Source organism: Salvelinus alpinus, chromosome 2 (genome assembly GCF_045679555.1).
Source record: "Salvelinus alpinus chromosome 2, SLU_Salpinus.1, whole genome shotgun sequence".
Taxonomy (NCBI): Eukaryota; Metazoa; Chordata; class Actinopteri; order Salmoniformes; family Salmonidae; genus Salvelinus; species Salvelinus alpinus.
This window is the reverse complement of record NC_092087.1, coordinates 21,805,936-21,826,530: the sequence shown is the minus strand read 5'-3', so window position 1 is coordinate 21,826,530 and position 20,595 is coordinate 21,805,936. Positions and strand designations below refer to the sequence as shown.

The 20,595-nt window shown below is 45.7% G+C and overlaps 1 protein-coding gene across 4 annotated transcripts in view; it reads right to left on the bottom strand.

Moving 5' to 3' along the window:
• Nucleotides 1-20,595, bottom strand: part of LOC139556349 (semaphorin-3F-like) — a 103,333-nt gene that overhangs the window by 22,006 nt on the left and 60,732 nt on the right. For 2 of the 4 annotated variants that reach the window (XM_071370227.1, XM_071370217.1), the window contains exons 3-10: nucleotides 14,116-14,276; nucleotides 13,621-13,683; nucleotides 12,996-13,115; nucleotides 11,328-11,417; nucleotides 9,214-9,307; nucleotides 6,942-7,058; nucleotides 6,636-6,775; nucleotides 806-920 (exon numbers count right to left, since the gene is read on the bottom strand). In XM_071370227.1, the coding sequence (XP_071226328.1) occupies nucleotides 806-920; nucleotides 6,636-6,775; nucleotides 6,942-7,058; nucleotides 9,214-9,307; nucleotides 11,328-11,417; nucleotides 12,996-13,115; nucleotides 13,621-13,683; nucleotides 14,116-14,276 (900 nt within the window). The remainder of the gene's footprint in view (nucleotides 1-805; nucleotides 921-6,635; nucleotides 6,776-6,941; nucleotides 7,059-9,213; nucleotides 9,308-11,327; nucleotides 11,418-12,995; nucleotides 13,116-13,620; nucleotides 13,684-14,115; nucleotides 14,277-20,595) is intronic. The other 2 variants (XM_071370247.1, XM_071370236.1) reach the window with 1 other exon arrangement.

The following is a 20,595-nucleotide window of genomic DNA, read 5'->3' as shown; positions in this document are numbered from 1 at the left end:
ATTTACTTGGGTGAAATGGTTACCATTACCAAAAAAAAGCCTTACCATTGCGCCATAGTGTTCAGGTAAGTCCAAGACTAATGCACACGCGAGCAGAATTACTCAACCATAACCTAAAAGTAGAGGTCAAATAGAAAGTCACACAAGCTTTTTATTGCTGAGGTTAGGGCTTGAGTAACTGTAGACTCCGTCACAGAACCCTCATCATTCCAACGCTCTATTTGGAAGCAGTGAGACAGAGAGAAAGAAAGACATGGTAATGGACCTGACATTCCTGCCTGGCTACCTGATCTGTCTGCCACGAGGCAGCAAGCCCCTCATATCCAGTAAATTACAGGAGGGGAGAGCACCTCTTAATGCGCAGCCAGGAAAAAGAAGCCTTTTGTTTGAGACATCTTGAAGGAAAATAATAAGTACACTACCAGAGTGTGTGCAATTCCCATTACAGCATGCCGTATGGGCCACAGAAGTATTGAGTGTAATGGAAGAGGCTGCCATATGGGACAGGGACTGGGCTGTGTGCAGTGCAGTCAGGCTCTGGACAGGTGGTGGTATGCAGAGATAAAACTGGTCTGAGATCAGGCTGGGTGGATAGTGCAAGCAGGAATATAAAAGGACAGGCAACACCAACTAGTTCCTCTAGCTGGTCTGGAGTCAGTTCCATCATAATTTGTGGTCTCTATTTGACACAGTATTAATACCAATGGGAAACCTCAAGACATGCCACAGGCTGTCTGGTTCCTCGCTCCTCACGTTAATGTGGATAACGGGTGACACCATGTCAAGGGAAGGGAGGAGAACTCACGGAGCTCGTCGAAGTGTGTCTCGATCCCGTCGGCCCCCGGCACTGAACAGATGAGCCGAGCCTTCAGGAAAGTGCTCCACTTGTTGACCAGACAGCAGTGTCCACCGTCATCATTCTGCATGGAGAAGAAGAGGGAGAGGGAAAGGGAGCGAGAGGGGGAGGGAGACGGATAAGATGAGGGAGAGGGAAAGAGGGAGAGAGAGGGAGAAGCAGCGGGAGAGAGAGGGAGAAGCAGAGGGATAGGGAGAGGGGGAGAGAGAGGGGGAGAGAGAGGGAGAAGCGGAGGGACAGGTATAGAGAGAGGGAGAAGCAGCGGGGGGAGGGGAGAGAGAGGGAAAGCGGGGGGAGAGAGAGGGAGAAGCAGAGGGACAGGGATAGAGAGAGGGAGAAGCAGCGGGAGATAGGGGGAGGAGAGAGGGAGGGAGAAGCGGAGAGAGAGGAAGAGGGGAAGAGAGGGAGGAGCGGAGAGAGAGAAAGAGGGGGAGAGAGAGGGAGGAGCAGAGGGAGAGAGAGGGGGGGAGAGAGAGGGAGAAGCAGAGGGAGATAGAGAGAGGGAGAAGTGGAGAGGGAGGGAGAAGTGGAGGGAGAGGGGGAAGCGGAAGGAGAGAATGAGGGAGAAGCGGAGGGAGCGGGAGAAGAGGAGAGAGAGGGAGAAGTGGAGGGAGAGAGAGAGGGAGGGAGGGAGAAGGGTAGAGAGTGGGAGAAGCGGAGGGAGAGATAGAGGGGGAGAGAGAGGCACAAAACATGGTCTTCGTCACACACACACTCACATCCTCCCACCAAAAATAAACACAGGTGGAGTCACCCACACACATTGTACATATTTAAAAAAGCAGCCCGGTTTGGAGAGCGAGCTGGAGAATCGTTGACAATTGGTTAGTTGTGAGGAGATGAGATGGTAAACACTGTCTCCTTTTATTTAGAGCCAAATTCTAGGCCAGTGAGGGAGAGCCAAACCCAGTAGATGTGATTTAGAGGCTTCCTCCTCCTTAACCAACACAATCTCCTTAAAGCACATTCCACTTTTATGGGGAAACTACACTGCCAGGTCATACATAAATAAATATTGCTCGAACAAATTGTTTTCACCACATACAGTATATCATTGTAATGCCCACATGATGGTTGTAGGCCTGTACATACTGCACACGACAGTCTACACATACTTATATGTAATAAGTCCCTAACTGGGATTTGAAATTGTTTTCATACATTTTGTGTTACATTTCTTAAGCAATTACGCTGTACATTTGTTCATATATTTGGGTACTAGGAGTGTGTAGAGACAATAAACCAAACAGCATTAAGAGCATCCAGATATGTATAGAAGTGAAAAAGAGAGAACAGCATACCTGGGGACCAGTGAATGATAGAAAAGTGTCACCGGGGACCAGTGAATGATAGAACAGTATCACTGGGGACCAGTGAATGATAGAAGAGTATCACTGGGGACCAGTGAATGATAGAAGAGTATCACTGGGGACCAGTGAATAATATAACAGTATCACTGGGGACCAGTGAATGATAGAAGAGTATCACTGTGGACCAGTGAATGACAGAACAGTATCACTGGGGACCAGTGAATGATAGAAGAGTATCACTGGGGACCAGTGAATAATAGAAGAGTATCACTGGGGACCAGTGAATAATAGAAGAGTATCACTGGGGACCAGTGAATGATAGAAGAGTATCACTGGGGACCAGTGAATGATAGAAAAGTATCACTGGGGACCAGTGAATTATAGAACAGTATCACTGGGGACCAGTGAATGATAGAAGGGTATCACTGGGGACCAGTGAACTATAGAAGGGTATCACGGGGGACCAGTGAACTATAGAACGTATCACCGGGGACCAGTGAATGATAGAAGAGTATCACTGGGGACCAGTGAATGATAGAAGAGTATCACTGGGGACCAGTGAATGATAGAACAGTATCACTGGGGACCAGTGAATGATAGAAGAGTATCACTGGGGACCAGTGAATGACAGAACAGTATCACTGGGGGCCAGTGAATGATAGAACAGTATCCCTGGGGACCAGTGAATGATAGAACAGTGTCACTGGGGACCAGTGAATGATAGAAGGGTATCACTGGGGACCAGTGAATGATAGAAGGGTATCACTGGGGACCAGTGAATGATAGAAGGGTATCACTGGGGACCAGTGAATGACAGAACAGTATCACTGGGGACCAGTGAATGACAGAACAGTATCACTGGGGACCAGTGAATGATAGAAGAGTATCACTGGGGACCAGTGAATTATAGAACGTATCACTGGGGACCAGTGAATTATAGAAGGTATCACTGGGGACCAGTGGATTATAGAATGTATCACTGGGGACCAGTGAACTATAGAACGTATCACTGGGGACCAGTGAATTATAGAAGGTATCACTGGGGACCAGTGAATTATAGAACGTATCACTGGGGACCAGTGAATTATAGAACGTATCACTGGAGACCAGTGAATTATAGAACGTATCACTGGGGACTAGTGAATTATAGAAGGTATCACTGGGGACCAGTGAATTATAGAATGTGTCACTGGAGACCAGTGAATTATAGAATGTATCACTGGGGACCAGTGAATTATAGAACGTATCACTGGGGACCAGTGAATTATAGAACGTATCACTGGGGACCAGTGAATTATAGAACGTATCACTGGGGACCAGTGAATTATAGAACGTATCACTGGGGACCAGTGAATTATAGAAGAGTATCACTGGGGACAGGGGAATGATAGAAGAGTATCACTAGGGACCAGTGAATTATAGAACGTATCACTGGGGACCAGTGAATAATAGAACGTATCACTGGGGACCAGTGAATTATAGAACGTATCACTGGGGACCAGTGAATTATAGAACGTATCACTGGGGACCAGTGAATTATAGAACGTATCACTGGGGACCAGTGAATTATAGAACGTATCACTGGGGACCAGTGAATGATAGAAGAGTATCACTGGGGACAGGGGAATGATAGAAGAGTATCACTAGGGACCAGTGAATGATAGAAGAGTACCCCTGGGGACCAGTGGATGATAGAAGAGTATCACTGGGGACCAGTGAATGATAGAAGAGTATCACTGGGGACGAGTGAATGATAGAAGAGTATCACTGGGGACCAGTGAATGACAGAACAGTGTCACTGGGGACCAGTGAATGATAGAAGAGTATCACTGGGGACCAGTGAATGATAGAACAGTATCACTGGGGACCAGTGAATGATAGAAGGGTATCACTGGGGACCAGTGAATGACAGAACAGTATCACTGGGGACCAGTGAATGATAGAAGAGTACCACTGGGGACCAGTGGATGATAGAAGAGTATCACTGGGGACCAGTGAATGATAGAAGAGTATCACTGGGGACCAGTGAATGACAGAACAGTGTCACTGGGGACCAGTGAATGATAGAAGAGTATCACTGGGGACCAGTGCATGATAGAACAGTATCACTGGGGACCAGTGAATGATAGAAGGGTATCACTGGGGACCAGTGAATGACAGAACAGTATCACTGGGGACCAGTGAATGACAGAACAGTATCACTGGGGACCAGTGAATGATAGAAGAGTATCACTGGGGACCAGTGAATAATAGAACGTTTCACTGGGGACCAGTGAATTATAGAAGGTATCACTGGGGACCAGTGAATTATAGAATGTATCACTGGGGACCAGTGAACTATAGAACGTATCACTGGGGACCAGTGAATTATAGAACGTATCACTGGGGACCAGTGAATTATAGAACGTATCACTGGGGACCAGTGAATTATAGAACGTATCACTGGAGACCAGTGAATTATAGAAGGTATCACTGGGGACCAGTGAATTATAGAAGGTATCACTGGGGACCAGTGAATTATAGAATGTCACTGGAGACCAGTGAATTATAGAACGTATCACTGGGGACCAGTGAATTATAGAACATATCACTGGGGACCAGTGAATTATAGAACGTATCACTGGGGACCAGTGAATTATAGAACGTATCACTGGAGACCAGTGAATTATAGAATGTATCACTGGAGACCAGTGAATTATAGAATGTATCACTGGGGACCAGTGAATTATAGAACGTATCACTGGAGACCAGTGAATTATAGAACGTATCACTGGAGACCAGTGAATTATAGAACGTATCACTGGGGACCAGTGAATTATAGAACGTATCACTGGGGACCAGTGAATGGTAGAAGAGTTACACTGGGGACCAGTGAATGATAGAACAGAATCACTGGGTACCAGTGAATGATAGAACAGTATCACTTTGGACCAGTGAATGATAGAAGGGTATCACTGGTGACCAGTGAATGACAGAACAGTATCACTGGGGACCAGTGAATGACAGAACAGTATCACTGGGGACCAGTTAATGATAGAACAGTATCACTGGGGACCAGTGAATGACAGAACAGTATCACTGGGGACCAGTGAATGATAGAAGAGTATCACTGGGGACCAGTGAATGATAGAACAGTATCACTGGGGACCAGTGAATGATAGAACAGTATCACTGGGGACCAGTGAATGATAGAACAGTATCACTGGGGACCAGTGAATGATAGAAGAGTATCACTGGGGACCAGTGAATGATAGAACAGTATCACTGGGGACCAGTGAATGATAGAACAGTATCACTGGGGACCAGTGAATGATAGAAGAGTATCACTGGGGACCAGTGAATGATAGAACAGTATCACTGGGGACCAGTGAATGATAGAACAGTATCACTGGGGACCAGTGAATGATAGAACAGTATCACTGGGGACCAGTGAATGATAGAACAGTATCACTGGGGACCAGTGAATGATAGAACAGTATCACTGGGGACCAGTGAATGATAGAAGGGTATCACTGGGGACCAGTGAATGATAGAAGGGTATCACTGGGGACCAGTGAATGACAGAAGAGTATCACTGGGGACCAGTGAATGATAGAACAGTATCACTGGGGACCAGTGAATGATAGAACAGTTCAGAGTGTAGAACCCACTGAATGTGGGATGGGTGTTTGTGTGCAGGGTCACTACCTGATCCACTCAAATAAACAGTTGTGAGCAGCTAAAGATCTGACACATGCAAGCACACACCCACGGTGACTAACTGAATAAACACTATGCTCTCCATGTTTGTAAGCAAAGCCCAGAAAGATGCATCCTAAGCTCCAAGTTGACCCCACAGGGACAAACACATTCCCTGTTATTTGTTTTTGCTGATCGTCTCAATTTGCAGCTCTGGGGGAGAAGGTCAGGGAAATTACCACACGCTGTCTCAAACTCATCTCTGGATCTCAAAGCTAGATCCACTGCATTTTTTTCATTGTTCCCCTCTAATCAGGGACTGATTTAGATCTGGGACAAATGGTGTGTGCAATTAATGATCAGGTAGAACATTAAACCAGCAGGCTCTGGACCTCTTAGGGTAAGAGTTGAATACCCCTGTACTAGAGGATACTGCTGTAGAAGGAAGGGCTGCTGGACTGGTTTAGGGGATCTGGCTTTTACCCTGCTGTTCTGTTACCTGAATACGTAATATACTACATCATTTAATACGTTTTAAGACTACCAGTCAGGAGGTCAGACGATCATAGGGTCGTATGTCAGGGTTCCATCTCAAGGATAGAGACATGTATTGTACACATGGAGGTTAAATACACATGGATTTCAGCGAGTCAGTGTTAGACAAACATTAGTTCTACAGACCAAGACTGGTTCCTTTCCCTTTCTTTATGAAACTGGGGTATATTTGCTGTGCATGTCACATGCATTGTTATTTGTGAATGTGGTACAATCCATTCTGAGGCTGTGCTCACCAGGCAGATCCGACCGATGCGGGCCTGGGTCACAGGACTCTGGCCCATCTCAGCAGACTTCTCACGGAAGAAGAAGTAAAGCTTGTCGTCATTCCTCTCTGCACTGTCAGGGATGAGCTGCACATGGATGAAGGAAGGGTCTGGGAGAAGGAGAGAGAGACGGAGAGAAAGATGAATAAGAGGATATGAAGATCACTGAACATCTGGTTGATATCATTTACAAACTGTTTGCATTTCCTGTTTATTAAAGGGGAGAGTTGAGGATTTTGTAAACATTAAATATTATTAAAGAAGACATTTATTTACCATTTAACCATCTGGAGTTATACTGGTCTGTACGCATGGCGGTCTGTTTCCCAGTACGGAAGATGGCAGAGTCTGTTCCCATGAAGTCAATGTAGACCCCAGCATAGAGTTCACCATCTGAGAGTGAGGGGAGAGGGAAGGACAGAGGGAGAGGGAAAGAGATTAATCCACTGAGCCAAATACTTTGACTCTTTGATATAAAGCCAGCCACACCCTTGGCATAAAGGACTGAGGCGCTCCTTACACAGAAACCCCCACTACCCAAATTAAACCTTCAGTCCCTGGCAAGTCCCCCTGGCGGACCCTAGTGCCCAATACTTTAATATCAAAATCAAACTTTATTTGTCACATGCGCCAAACAGGTGTAGACCTTACAGTGAAATGCTTACTTACAAGCCCTTAACCAACAGTGCAGTTCAAGAAGAGTTAAGAAAATATTTACCAGATAAACTAAAGTAAAAAATAATAAAAAGTAACACAATAAAATAACAATAACGAGTTTATATACAGGGGGTACCGGTAACGAGTCAATGTGCGGGGGTACAGGTTAGTCGAGGTAATTTGTACATGGGGGTAGGGGTGAAGTGACTATGCATAGATAATAAACAGCGAGTAGCAGCGGTGTAAAAACAAATGGGGGGGGTAAATGTAAATAGTCCGGGTGGCCATTTGATTAATTGTTCAGCAGTCTTATGGCTTGGGGGTAGTTATGGAGCCTTTCGGTCCTAGACTTGGCGCTCCGGTACCGCTTGCTGTGCAAGAGCAGAGAGAACAGTTGACGACTTGGGTGACTGAAGTCTTTGAAAATTGTTAAGGGCTTTCCCTTACGAAAGTCCAGCAAAATATCTTTAGACTGTCATCACCAGGGTGTCAATGTCAAAGACATCTTTAGCACACAGTGTGGACAAAGACAGATGAACAGCATACATCATAATACACACATAATGAAGATCACGCTGTTTGGCCAAAGGGACTAGCCACTACCCAGGCTTTTTAAAGTTATGTGAATAAGGCACACACAGGGTAGAAGGACCAGAGTCTTGTTAATCAGTGGGGAGACTGAATGTTGCTCCTCCAGTTGCTGGTTGGGCCTCATATGAGAGCAGGTGTCCCAGCATGCATTTAGTAGCTACGGGGAGTTCTCAGGGGTGGGGTTAATGGGACAACAGGGGCTCAGGGCAAAGGCAGAAACAACTATACTACTAGTATGTAACATAATTAATTCAATTCTCCAGGTCTTTACTAAGTAGAGTCAACATAGGCCTTGATCTACAGTATAGAGCGTGTATGATATCTAGGGGTAGGCGTGAGGAGGTAGACCTACATGTGTGACCTTTTAGGGGTCAAAGTAGTATCCAGTTCTTATTCCCCGCCATTAGTCACACATAGCTGATGTTAACTGGTAGAGACGGGGGTTCATTCGTCCTGGTTCCCTGCTTCCCTGGTTCCGCCCTGGTCAGCTGGCAGTGTGCTAACGTGGGAAGGCCGTGCTGACGATTTACACTGACTTTCCCACCCCACAGTCAGGATCAACTTACACTGACTGTCCCACCCCACAGTCAGGATCAATTTACACTGGTGACAACTGTGAGGTCTGTCCCAGGCAGAATGACCATGAGTGGAGGGTGGAGGACACTCAACTTCCTCATGGTTCCTTTTAGAAGATCCACCAACACCAACACCATACCTTACAACATGAAGTTACCACAAACCAAACATGTTGCAATGTGTCATGTGATTGATCTGCATGTATTGGTCAGAAAAGCATATGATTGGATTTCTCATGATAAATGACCACAACAAATCATATGAATATGATTGGTTCTTGGTATTTTTCCAATGAAAGTCACAAAGCTACCATGGAAAGGATTGGCTTATTAAAACTGTGAACCCACTGGTCTGTGCCCACAGCTCCTTAAATCCGATTCTTAACAGGGCGTGATCCCTTCTGATTTTATCATCAGAGATGAGATCAGCATTGCTCTGCTATCCATCTCATGGAAAATAGAAACAGAATGAAAAATGATACTTTGTCTGCCTGGACAGATTTTAGGCAATACAAACATTTTTAACAAAGTTGCCCCCCAAAAAAATGGGGATAAAGGAGGTGGCCATTTGTAGTAGTGGGAGATAAAAGGAGGCGTACACAGGGGACATAGCCTCAGGGACCGTCAGAGTCACTGAGAGAGCCATGGGGACAAACTGGGTGAACTGGACTGGACTGGGACATCTCCAGCATGTGGCCAAGTGTGGCCTGGATGATGATACTCACTGATCAAAGCCGAGACGCTGTTGAGCTTTGGGTCGTAGGAGCACTTTCCCTTCCCAGACTCCACTTTTCCCGGCTCCAAATGCCATATGTATTCCTGAAATGGAAAAATCATAAGAAAGAAGCAATAAATTCATAGTGGTCTTCATCATGTCAGTGTGATTCCCTGGTGGAGGGAAAATTGAGGCAGTTCAATATTCTTCCAGTAGGTCCTCTGGGGCCTATAAGGCATTGTGGTTTGTAAAGGATGAAACATAGACTAATGAGAGTGCCTGCATACAGAAAAAAAACAGGATCTCAATCCAACTCTTTTAATTCCTCTCTAGTGCACTAGAATGACTGAGGGCATAACGCGTCAAGGGCTGTTCTCTCTGCACAACAATCTCTCATATGCCAAATGTCTCTCATCCTCTCTTGGTTAAATCTGTTTATGTAGCCCTACTGCTGCTGAGACCTGTACTTCTGCTCAGCAAAAACATGCCTGGGATGGAGTCTGGATGACTGATGCTCATGACTCCTGGTGTCTCTATACACAGCACTGAAAGGTGATTGGCAGGTATTTGGAGTCGTGGAGAGAAACAGCCAATGGCATGCGATGACATGCCCTGTAGCCTTGCCACAAACCAGAACAAGTAAAATCCCCCAATCCCTCACTCTCCAATCGAGGACTTAGGGGACCAGAGAGACGAAGACACCTTTGTCCTTGTCCGTCAACACCTGAGCAGGAGAAAGTGAGGCGCTTGCCAATGTTATTCTCCACTGGCTCCTACGTGCACCCTTATGATATTCCCTCTCACCTTTGATTAAAATCAACCACACATGTAAATCTGAAGGTGTTGGCAGCTCCCTGCAAGAGATGTCAGATGTTAATGAACATGCGGTCACATGTGCCAAGGGATATTCTCTGAACATGTTTTTAAACCCTTTATGAAAGATGTTACCCGACAAAGGACTAAGTGTTGCATGCAACACATTCAAACATAATGGCCCTGTCCTTCTAAGGGTTAAGAGTTCCTTCCTGTACTGTGAATGGTGTTGCTCAGCTATGTGGATCTATTATTTCCTTTCTGCTTTAGCAGTTTGTGTTTGTCCTGAACCAACAGGGCTGCAGTGAGAGTGGGTCAGACGTTAACCGTGTGAGACCTGTGGGAGAGGTTGGCACACATTCCTACAGAGGGAGAGGGTGGTGGGGTGGGGTGGGGTTGGGGGGGTGAAGGACTGGAGGGTGGGGTGTTCTGTGTCCTGTAACACAAGTGACAGGACAATGTAAGGAGGAGAGGGTAGAGATGAATTTATCTACCACAAATGGGCTTATTAGTTAGAAACACTGTCATACATCAGTCATCGATGGTGTCAGTGTTATACTGTATTGATCCTCAATGAAAGATCTATATTTGATTGTGTAGTGTATTAACATGTTGTGTGACCTTGTGTAGAAAATCACAAAGTGCTGGACTGTCATCTATCTCATGCATAAGAAGCAGGTGACACAAATACTGGAGAATCAGTTCAACAGCACACACACCGACAGAGTGTGAGAGAGGGAGAGACAGAGAGTGTGAGTGAGTGAGTGAGTGAGTGAGTTAGTGAGTGAGTGAGTGAGTGAGTGAGTGAGTGAGTGAGTGAGTGAGTGAGTGAGTGAGTGAGTGAGTGAGAATGAGAAAGAGAGCGTGCTCAAAAGATGAGGCTTACACAAAAATTGACAAATGAACAACGAGAGCAATGCACAACAGAAATATGACGTAAGAAACAAAAACAGACAAACATTTCAACGACCAATTTATTTTCTCCAAATGGACAGGGTCTAGAGAAGACATGCTTAGCAGTGAGGAGATAAGCGGTCAACTACACTAGAGACCCAACGCAGTGGGACAATTCAACTGATGATGACAGAAGTGCTTCAAGACACAGAATGAGCACAGACAGAACAGAGGGGTCAGGAGACATGCACAGCCCTCCCCCTACAGAGAGAGAGGGAGAGAGGGAGAGAGGGGAAGACATGCAAGCTGAGGCCCAGAGTGGGTCGCCAGTGCACTCCCCAGCACATAGGGGCAAGGCTCAGGGGCAGACAGGCAGAACCGCCCAGGCTAGTGACGGGCACCTGACCCACGTCCCACCTGCAGTCCCAGTGTCTCGAACACAGCGCTGGGTTTGGCCGCGCGGTTAGCCCTCGCTCCAGTCTGGGGCATCTGCAGGTGCATGGCGGCCTAAAACAGGAGACAGCGACACATTCTGGACGTTACGCACCTGCAGTAGGCAGGACCTGACGTGAGCTCAGTAACTCTGTAAACTGGTCTTGGACTGATGTGACTGCATGACTGTTTAATTAATGTCATTCGGACAGCTTGTGAGGAAAATGTATGGATTTCTCATTCTCTACATTCTCTGTGCGATGAATATTTGTGTAGCTTAACTTCACCAGATGGGACGAACATCAGCAATATCCGTTCTATACCCTGTCGTTGAGTCAATACAGTCTCTCACAGTATGGTATATCCACTCAATTCTGGCCTGAGCCACTGCCAAGAACCAATATTTGTCTTTTACAGATAATACTAGCTATCATAGCCCCATGTAGGCTACTATCCTTTAGGTTTGTAAAAAGGAAATCACGCCTGAATAATGGCTTAACTGAAAAAGAAAGAATTCTGAAATCTGGCAAGCTGTTAACAATTGATCTGCATGTCTTCAGTTACAAAAGCAGGTTTCTGACATATGAGAAGGAGTGTCCATGTGTGTGTATACATCCACATTAGAAAATGAGCCGATTTCTGGCATTGAGCAGCGTTTCGCCTTCTCATGGTTTCCTGTCTGAAAAAGCTGTGTGTGTGTATGGTTGTACCATTTTACATCTCTGCTCCCATACTTAACTCCAGAGAGAGAGAGCGAGGGCTCACGGGAAGAGTCTGACCTGTCTGTTCGATGTGAAGGGAAAATAAAAGCCATCTCATTAATGTACTATAACTAGGACATTCCATTGGCACCCCATAATGGGAGCTGCCATGGCCAATTACCCAACTCCTCACATGGTGAGGACTAGAGGCTGAGGGAGCAAAGAGGGAGCAGGCCAACTGAGAGGCACAGGGCTGCTAGAGCTATGAGTGGATGGATGGATGGATGCCCTTTGTTAGTAAGGGTCATATGGATCCATATGAAATAGCAGAGGGGTGTGAAGAGGTCTAACTGTGTCCTCTGAATCAGGCAGAGTCCTCAGAGAGGAGGAAACAGGGAAATATTATCTATCCACAACTTTTATTTATTCCCTCTTAAATGCCCCAGGACCATCGTTAAGGAACAAGTGTTGAATTTAAAGCAGCAGGGCTGGGGGTATTGGAGAGGGGCAATAAAACAGGGAAGTACACTGTGGAGGTGATGCCCGGCTCCAGGAAACTCAAGACTTCCAATTAAGGAGTGAGACTAAACAGACAGCACCGTAACAGTAACGCTAACAGCAACAGTGCGCTGGGGACGACAGCTGTGTGCAGGCTGAGACTCCAATGGTTGCCTAGGCATGGGGGCAGGAGATGATGCTGTGGATATCAGGAGGGGTAGAGGTTTGTGAAGGTAGGAATGAAAGCAGGATTGAGAGAGAGGTAGAGAGAGAAAGAGAGGTGTGGGGATGGAAAGAGAGAGCGTGAGAAAGATTGAAGGGAGGAAGGCTGGGTTAGAGGTGTGGGATGGAGACTGAATGTCAGAGCCGTAGTCTCCCTCCTTCACCTCTTCACTGTGTACTGTAGCTTAGGGAACACACACTTAGTGTATTCCAAAAGGCATGGAGCTCTAACCTGTGCTTTGTGTCCACGGTTGACGTAGGTACAGACGGGGTTGTAGGCTCCAGTCCCACAGACATACAGGTGGGTCCTGTTCCACGGCTCAATCAGACGGATGAAGTTCCCACACTCGCCCTGCATGGGGACAAACATAGACAAACAAGAATGGATTATCAACATGAATGATACACAGATAGAACAAGGTACAGAATGTAAATATTTCAATATACCAGTATAACAGTCATCTATTTATCCAGACCCTACACTGGCCGAAGGGAGACAGTGAGGGTGGTTGGTCTGCTATGAGCTGTTCAGTGCCAGTCCTGCCCTGTCTGTCTGGCCAGACAGAGGGGAACCAGGCTTTTACAGGGCCAAATGAAATCCACACAGGTGTGTGCCACTAGAATGGTTTCGCTTGAACCCTTTTTCATTAAGCTAAAAACTCAAATAAATACTTAGGCTATATACACCTAGCAATACAGACACACAAATAGAGGTGAGTAAAAAATATATACTTTATAGATGTTCAATATATAAAGAAAATACATGACTTCATGTTACAGGTGGCACACATCACCTGACCTGAAACATAAATGCTGAATTAGTTGTGTGGAAATGGAGAGTCAACAGAAATACTTACATTGGTGTCCTTTCCACTTAGAAGACACTCAGTCTTCCTCTGCTGGGAGACAGGCCAGTGGAGCTGAAGGTGGGGGGAAAACAGAGGTCATTTTATAGCAATAACCCAACCCATCGCACAACCCTTTCCACATCACTGGACTTTATAGCTGTGGGGCTAAACCTGCCACAGGGATATCCGCCCACGGTACCATTAGCCGACTAGGAATGGTCATATCTAGATTTAGTTTTTGTAGTTTTACAACCCTCATCTCCAGAAAATGGTGCAGTCAAATACAAACTGGAGGTGAGCTAATCAAAATATCCAACGCAGGGCAGCGGAACGGAACATATGACCCTAGGGGGCCGTTTCTGAGAGTTGAGGTAAAGGGTTAGCCTCACCCGGGTTTATAGGGCCCTGGAGAGGAGAGGGGAGGGAAGGGAGGAGATGGTGATGGGGGTGACAGGAGGTAAGGGAAGGTGAAGAGGTGAAGCGTTAGTGACTGTAAGGTCTTACAATGAGCGGCTCCTTGTTGATGTCATGCAGGGCCAGGGACAGGATGTGGTCCTTGCTGCCCACGTACATGCGGTCGTGGTCCTCGTCCATACGCAGGATACGATAGTCAGACGTGTTCAGCAGGTAGGCAAAGTGCTGGGCAGTGCCAGTGGACCTCAGCTCTGCAGAGAGAGAGGGGGAACAAGAGAGCAATGTATCCATTTGGAACAGAAAATTGCTGTACACAGAAACAGTAACACACACATGCACACTCAACTGACTCATTTCACAAACCATCCCTGTTAGGCATACCGATGGGGGGTTTATATGATGGTTTCCACTAACACTGTTGAAACCCAACACAGCAGATCAGTGACAAGTGCTAGAGAGAGTCTCATTGTGTTGTTGACATTTTAATTTCTCTAGGTTAGGGGGCAGCATTCAGAAATTTTGGATGAAAAGCATGTCCAAATTAAACTGCCAGCTACTCATCCCCAGAAGATAAGATATGCATATTATTAGTAGATTTGGATAGAAAACACGCTGAAGTTTCTAAAACTGTTTGAATCATGTCTGTGAGTATAACATAACTTATTTAGCAGGCGAAACCCCGAGGACAAACCATTCAGAATTTGTATTTTTTTGATGTCAGTGTCTTTTCAATGTGTTTTCTTAGAGACACCAGATTTCTAATGGACTTGCTTGCAGTTCCTACCGCTTCCACTGGATGTCACCAGTCCTTGGAAATCGGTTGAGGTTATTCCTTTGTGTAGTGAAGAAGTAGGGCTATCGTAAATGAGGGTCATATGAAGTAAATTTTTTGAGAAGAGGCACGTTACGAAAAAAGTTGTGTCAGTTTGTTTTCTTTTTGTATTGAACACAGATCATCCCGTCTTCAAATTGATCGATTATTAACGTTTAAAAAGACCTAACGTTGTATGACAAAAGTAGTTTGAAATGTTTTGGTAAAGTTTACATGTAACTTTTGATATATTTTGTAGTGACTTGGCGAAAGTTGGAAGCTGTGTTTTTCTGGATGAAACGGTCCAAATAAATTGACATTTTGGATATATATTGACGGAATTAATCGAACAAAAGGACCATTTGTGATGTTTATGGGACATATTGGAGTGCCAACAAAATAATTTCGTCAAAGGTAAGGCATGATTTATATTTTATTTCTGCGTTTTGTGTCGTGCTTGCAGTGTTGAATTATGCTACTCTCTTTGTTTACTGTTGTGCTATCATCAGATAATAGCATCTTATGCTTTCGCTGAAAAGCCTTTTTGAAATCTGACATGTTGGCTGGATTCACAACGAGTGTAGCTTTAATTTGGTATCTTACATGTGTGATTTAATGAAAGTGATTTTTATAGTAATTAATTTGAATTTGGCGCTCTGCATTTTCTCAGGCTTTTTGCCAAGTGAGACAGTAGCGTCTTGCCTAAACTCAGATTTTTGGATATAAATATGAACTTTACCGAACAAAAAATACATGTATTGTGTAACATGAAGTCCTATGAGTGTCATCTGATGACGATCATCAAAGGTTAGTGATTAATTTTATTTCTATTTCTGCTTTTTGTTACTGCTCTCTTTGGCTGGAGAAATGGCTGTCTTTTTCTGTGACTTGGCTCATACCTAACATAATCGTTTGGTGTGCTTTCGGCGTAAAACCTTTTTGAAATCGGACACTTTGGTTGGATTTACAACAAGTGTATCTTTAAAATGGTGTAAATTTAAATTATGGGATTTCTGTTGTTTTGAATTTGGCGCCCTGCAGTTTCACTGGCTGTTGACGAGGTGGGATGCTACCGTCCCACATACCCTAGAGAAGTTAATACTGTCTAAGAGATGCTCCTTCTAAGAAAAGTATAATTATCATTGTCTTTCCTCCACATCTCTGTCAAATACTGCCATGGACATCCGCCAAGGATGCTTTTCTCTGGTCATCTGAAGGTCTGAGCTCTGACGAAATTAAGAATGCATTTGACAGACATTCCCAAGGAAACAGTAACAGGACGCTTCCTACAGAACCTTCCATGTGAGACTGGAGTGTTTGTTTGATTGGTTCTCCACGGTTCAGCAGCCATGTACGGACAGGGCAGTGCTGTTTGAGACCCTACAGGGCAGTGCTGTTTGAGACCCTACAGGGCAGTGCTGTTTGAGAGGCCCGCCGTTTCTCCACTGCACGGGCCCTCCACCAAACACAAACACTCTGTGGGACCCTACAGGGCAGTGCTGTTTGAGAGGCCCGCCGTCTCTCCACTGCTCGGGCCCTCCACCAAACACAAACACTCTGTGGGACCCTACAGGGCAGTGCTGTTTGAGAGGCCCGCCGTCTCTCCGCTGCTCGGGCCCTCCACCAAACACAAACACTCTGTGGGACCCTACAGGGCAGTGCTGTTTGAGACCCTACAGGGCAGTGCTGTTTGAGAGGCCCGCCGTCTCTCCACTGCACGGGCCCTCCACCAAACACAAACACTCTGTGGGACCCTACAGGGCAGTGATGTTTGAGAGGCCCGCCGTCTCTCCACTGCTCGGGCCCTCCACCAAACACAAACACTCTGTGGGACCCTACAGGGCAGTGCTGTTTGAGAGGCCCGCCGTCTCTCCACTGCACGGGCCCTCCACCAAACACAAACACTCTGTGGGACCCTACAGGGCAGTGCTGTTTGAGAGGCCCGCTGTCTCTCCACTGCTCGGGCCCTCCACCAAACACAAACACTCTGTGGGACCCTACAGGGCAGTGCTGTTTGAGAGGCCCGCCGTCTCTCCACTGCTCGGGCCCTCCACCAAACACAAACACTCTGTGGGACCCTACAGGGCAGTGCTGTTTGAGAGGCCCGCTGTCTCTCCACTGCTCGGGCCCTCCACCAAACACAAACACTCTGTGGGACCCTACAGGGCAGTGCTGTTTGAGAGGCCCGCCGTCTCTCCGCTGCTCGGGCCCTCCACCAAACACAAACACTCTGTGGGACCCTACAGGGCAGTGCTGTTTGAGAGGCCCGCCGTCTCTCCGCTGCTCGGGCCCTCCACCAAACACAAACACTCTGTGGGACCCTACAGGGCAGTGCTGTTTGAGAGGCCCGCCGTCTCTCCACTGCTCGGGCCCTCCACCAAACACAAACACTCTGTGGGACCCTACAGGGCAGTGCTGTTTGAGAGGCCCGCTGTCTCTCCACTGCTCGGGCCCTCCACCAAACACAAACACTCTGTGGGACCCTACAAGGTAGGGCTTAGCAGGATGGTACTCATATACTGCTGCTTGACAAACATTGAGGTTTCACTAAATAAGCTGGAAGATCCTGTTAAATGTTTACCTTTATTCTACTTAAACATTTCAGGAGACCACCAACAAACAACAGCTCTACGATACCACATGTTCATGTACTGTATGTTACTTTTAGTGGTTCAATTGTGGAGATAAAAAACAGTACAGGAAGCATGTAGGTCTAATTAAAGTCTTCCAGTGTTTACACGCTAACAAAACTAAGGTGTGCCTGCACATAATCAGAGGAAGATGTCTGGCCATGTCCCCACTCTCCGAGGGTCTCATAGGGAGAGTGGGATATGCAAAAACACATTTCAAATTCGCACATTCATATTAATACATGTGTGAAATAGGACAAATATGAGCAGCCACCTAAAAATGATAATAATAATAAGTATTATTAATATTGTTATGTCAACTTATGTCAACAAACAAAATGGTCCTGGTGTATCACAGCTTCAAAGTGAAAACAACACAGCATAGTAAAAATAAATCAAATGTATCTGCTATTTAAAAAGTGTAAAAAGCAGTTTATTAATATCCATGTTTATGCAGGACCTGTTTCTAAACCAGTAACTCTACTCTGGTATGCCTGTCTAAAGCCAAAGCAGGCAAGTGCTGGTTTACATTCAAGTCCCTCTGTTGAACATAGTGAAAACTACATTCCTATGTAACTGTCTGACTGTCTCTCAGGAAGTTGTCTGAATACCAAGACAAGGCGGGAGTCATGCCCATGTCCCCCATCAAACCACAGGACCTTAAAATAAACTCTATCCACAGACATTTCTCAACATACTCACCACTGAATCTGATATTACCAGTCTTTCATGCCGGATCTAAATATAACTCTGGGTTACGTCAATAATCAATGATTAATAGCATTAGATTTGCTATATTTATACAGTTTCATTTAATACATGTGTCAGCCAAGCGTCTAATTATAGGTCATATGTGTGATTGACAGCTGTCGGGGACCTACAGTGCCTTTGGAAAGTATTCAGACCCTTTGACTTTTTCCACATTACAGCCTTATTCTAAAATTGTTTAACTATTATTTTTTTCTCAGCAATCTACACATAATACCCCATAATGACAAAGTGAAAAAACAGTAAAAAAACAAACAGAAATACCTTATTTATATAAGTATTCAGACCCTTTGCTATGAGACTCAAAATTGAGCTCAGGTGCATCCTGTTTCCATTGATCATCCTTGAAATGTTTCTGCAACTTGATTGGAGTCCACCTGTGGTACATTCAATGGATTGGACATGATTTGGAAAGGCACACACCTGTCTATATAAAGGTCCCACAGTTGACAGTGAAGGTCAGAGCAAAAACCAAGCCATGAGGTCGAAGGAATTGTAAGTAGAGCTCCGAGACAGGATTGTGACGAGGCACAGATCTGGGGAAGGGTACCAAAAAATGTCTGCAGCATTGAAGGTCCCCAGGAACACAGTGGACTCCATCATTCTTAAATGGAAGATGTTTGGAACCCTCAAGACTCTTCCTAGAGCTGGCCGCCCGGACAAACTGAGCAATCGGGGGAGAAGGGCCTTTGTCACTCTGACAGAGCTCCAGAGTTCCTCTGCGGAGATGGGAAAAACTGCCAGAAGGACAACCATTTCTGCAGCATTCCACCAATCAGGACTTTATGGAACTGGGTGTTACATAACTTTGTTAATTAAATAAATAAAATAAGTCAAAAAATGTTTTGGTCATTTGTACACTCAGGTTCCCTTTATCTAATATTAGGTTTTGGTTTAAGATTTGATAACATTCAGTACCAACAATATGCAAAAATTTTATTTGAAAGTCAGAAAGGGGAAAATACTTTTTCACAGCACTTTATATCACTGGCGATGTGCTACTGAACAGGAAGTTTAACACAGATATATTCCAGGGCAGTTCAAGCCCTTTCTGAACCAGCATGTCGGCAACTCCTCAGCGTATGTTTGTTTTCAGAGGCTAGCTGGATGTGACCATCTGTTAGGTGTGGAGGGACTCAGAGAGCTACAGAGCAACAATATACCCTATAGAACACTCCATATCCAGCTCCAAAACATATGTAATCGAAAAGCATAATCACCTGATAATGTACGGATAATGGAGTGATAATGTACACCAAAGGGTGGCAACAAACACTGCCACACCAAACATATGACCCATTTAATACATCTATAGCTAGTTGCCATATGTTTTTTTTCTTCACCAAAGCTATAACATAACACATGAAATATCTATAACACTTTAGTATACTGTTATGCATTAGATATGAATATTTAGATAATAACACTGCTCCTTTGTCAGTGAAAAACAGTTCTCTAAACAAATACAGAACATTTACCCGTCTGTGTAGAAAATCCTATTCCATCAGTTCTCATCTGTTCTGGTTAAAGAATGGATCAGAGAGCACCAACTCTCTCTTTAGTCTGCCCTAATGCTCCACCTGTAGCACTGAATTGAAGCGTTACTAAGAGGAGGAATCTACTGTTTCTATACCAGCATTAGAGGCCTTTCTCCTGGGGGTTTGGCATTGAGCTCATTGTAAACCCAACGTGCCACTAGGGCTTCTTGTTGTATCAAAGGAAATCTGGAAGGAAAAGCACGCCAGCCACTGTACATTATCCCCCTCTCCCCTCCCCTTCTGCCCTTTCATCCTCTCCCCCCTCTCCCTTCCTCACCTCTCCTCTCATCCTCTCCTCTCCCATCCCATCCTCTCCTCCCTTCAACCCCCTCTCCTCCTCTCCTCTCCTCTCCCCCTTCCTCTCCTTCCCTCCTCTCCCATCCCATCCTCTCCCCCCTTCTCCCCTCCCCTCCTCGCCTCCTCTCCCCTCCCCTCCCCTCCTCTCCTCTCTCCTCCTCTCCCCTCCCCTGCTCGGCCCTCTGCTCAGACAGACAGAGGCACCGGGGAGTGTGCTCATATTAAATGTTGATCCAGGGCTCATAATGGCGGCAGGCTCCGCCACACTGACTCAGAGGTCCAGCCACCTGTGGAAACAAACCCAGACGGCCTGCAAAAGGAATGGGCAAACACCGAGCCACCATCAGCAAGCTAAGGCACACTAAGACAGAGGGGAAAATGTGCTGTGTGCATGATCAAGACGGATGGTGGTTTTTGACCGGGCTACTTCATTAGATGTCATACCATTTGGCAAGAAGGAGAATGAGTTTTGGTCAGGCTTGTAGTGAACAGGGTGCTTCATGCCACATTTTCTTAAAGATCTGCT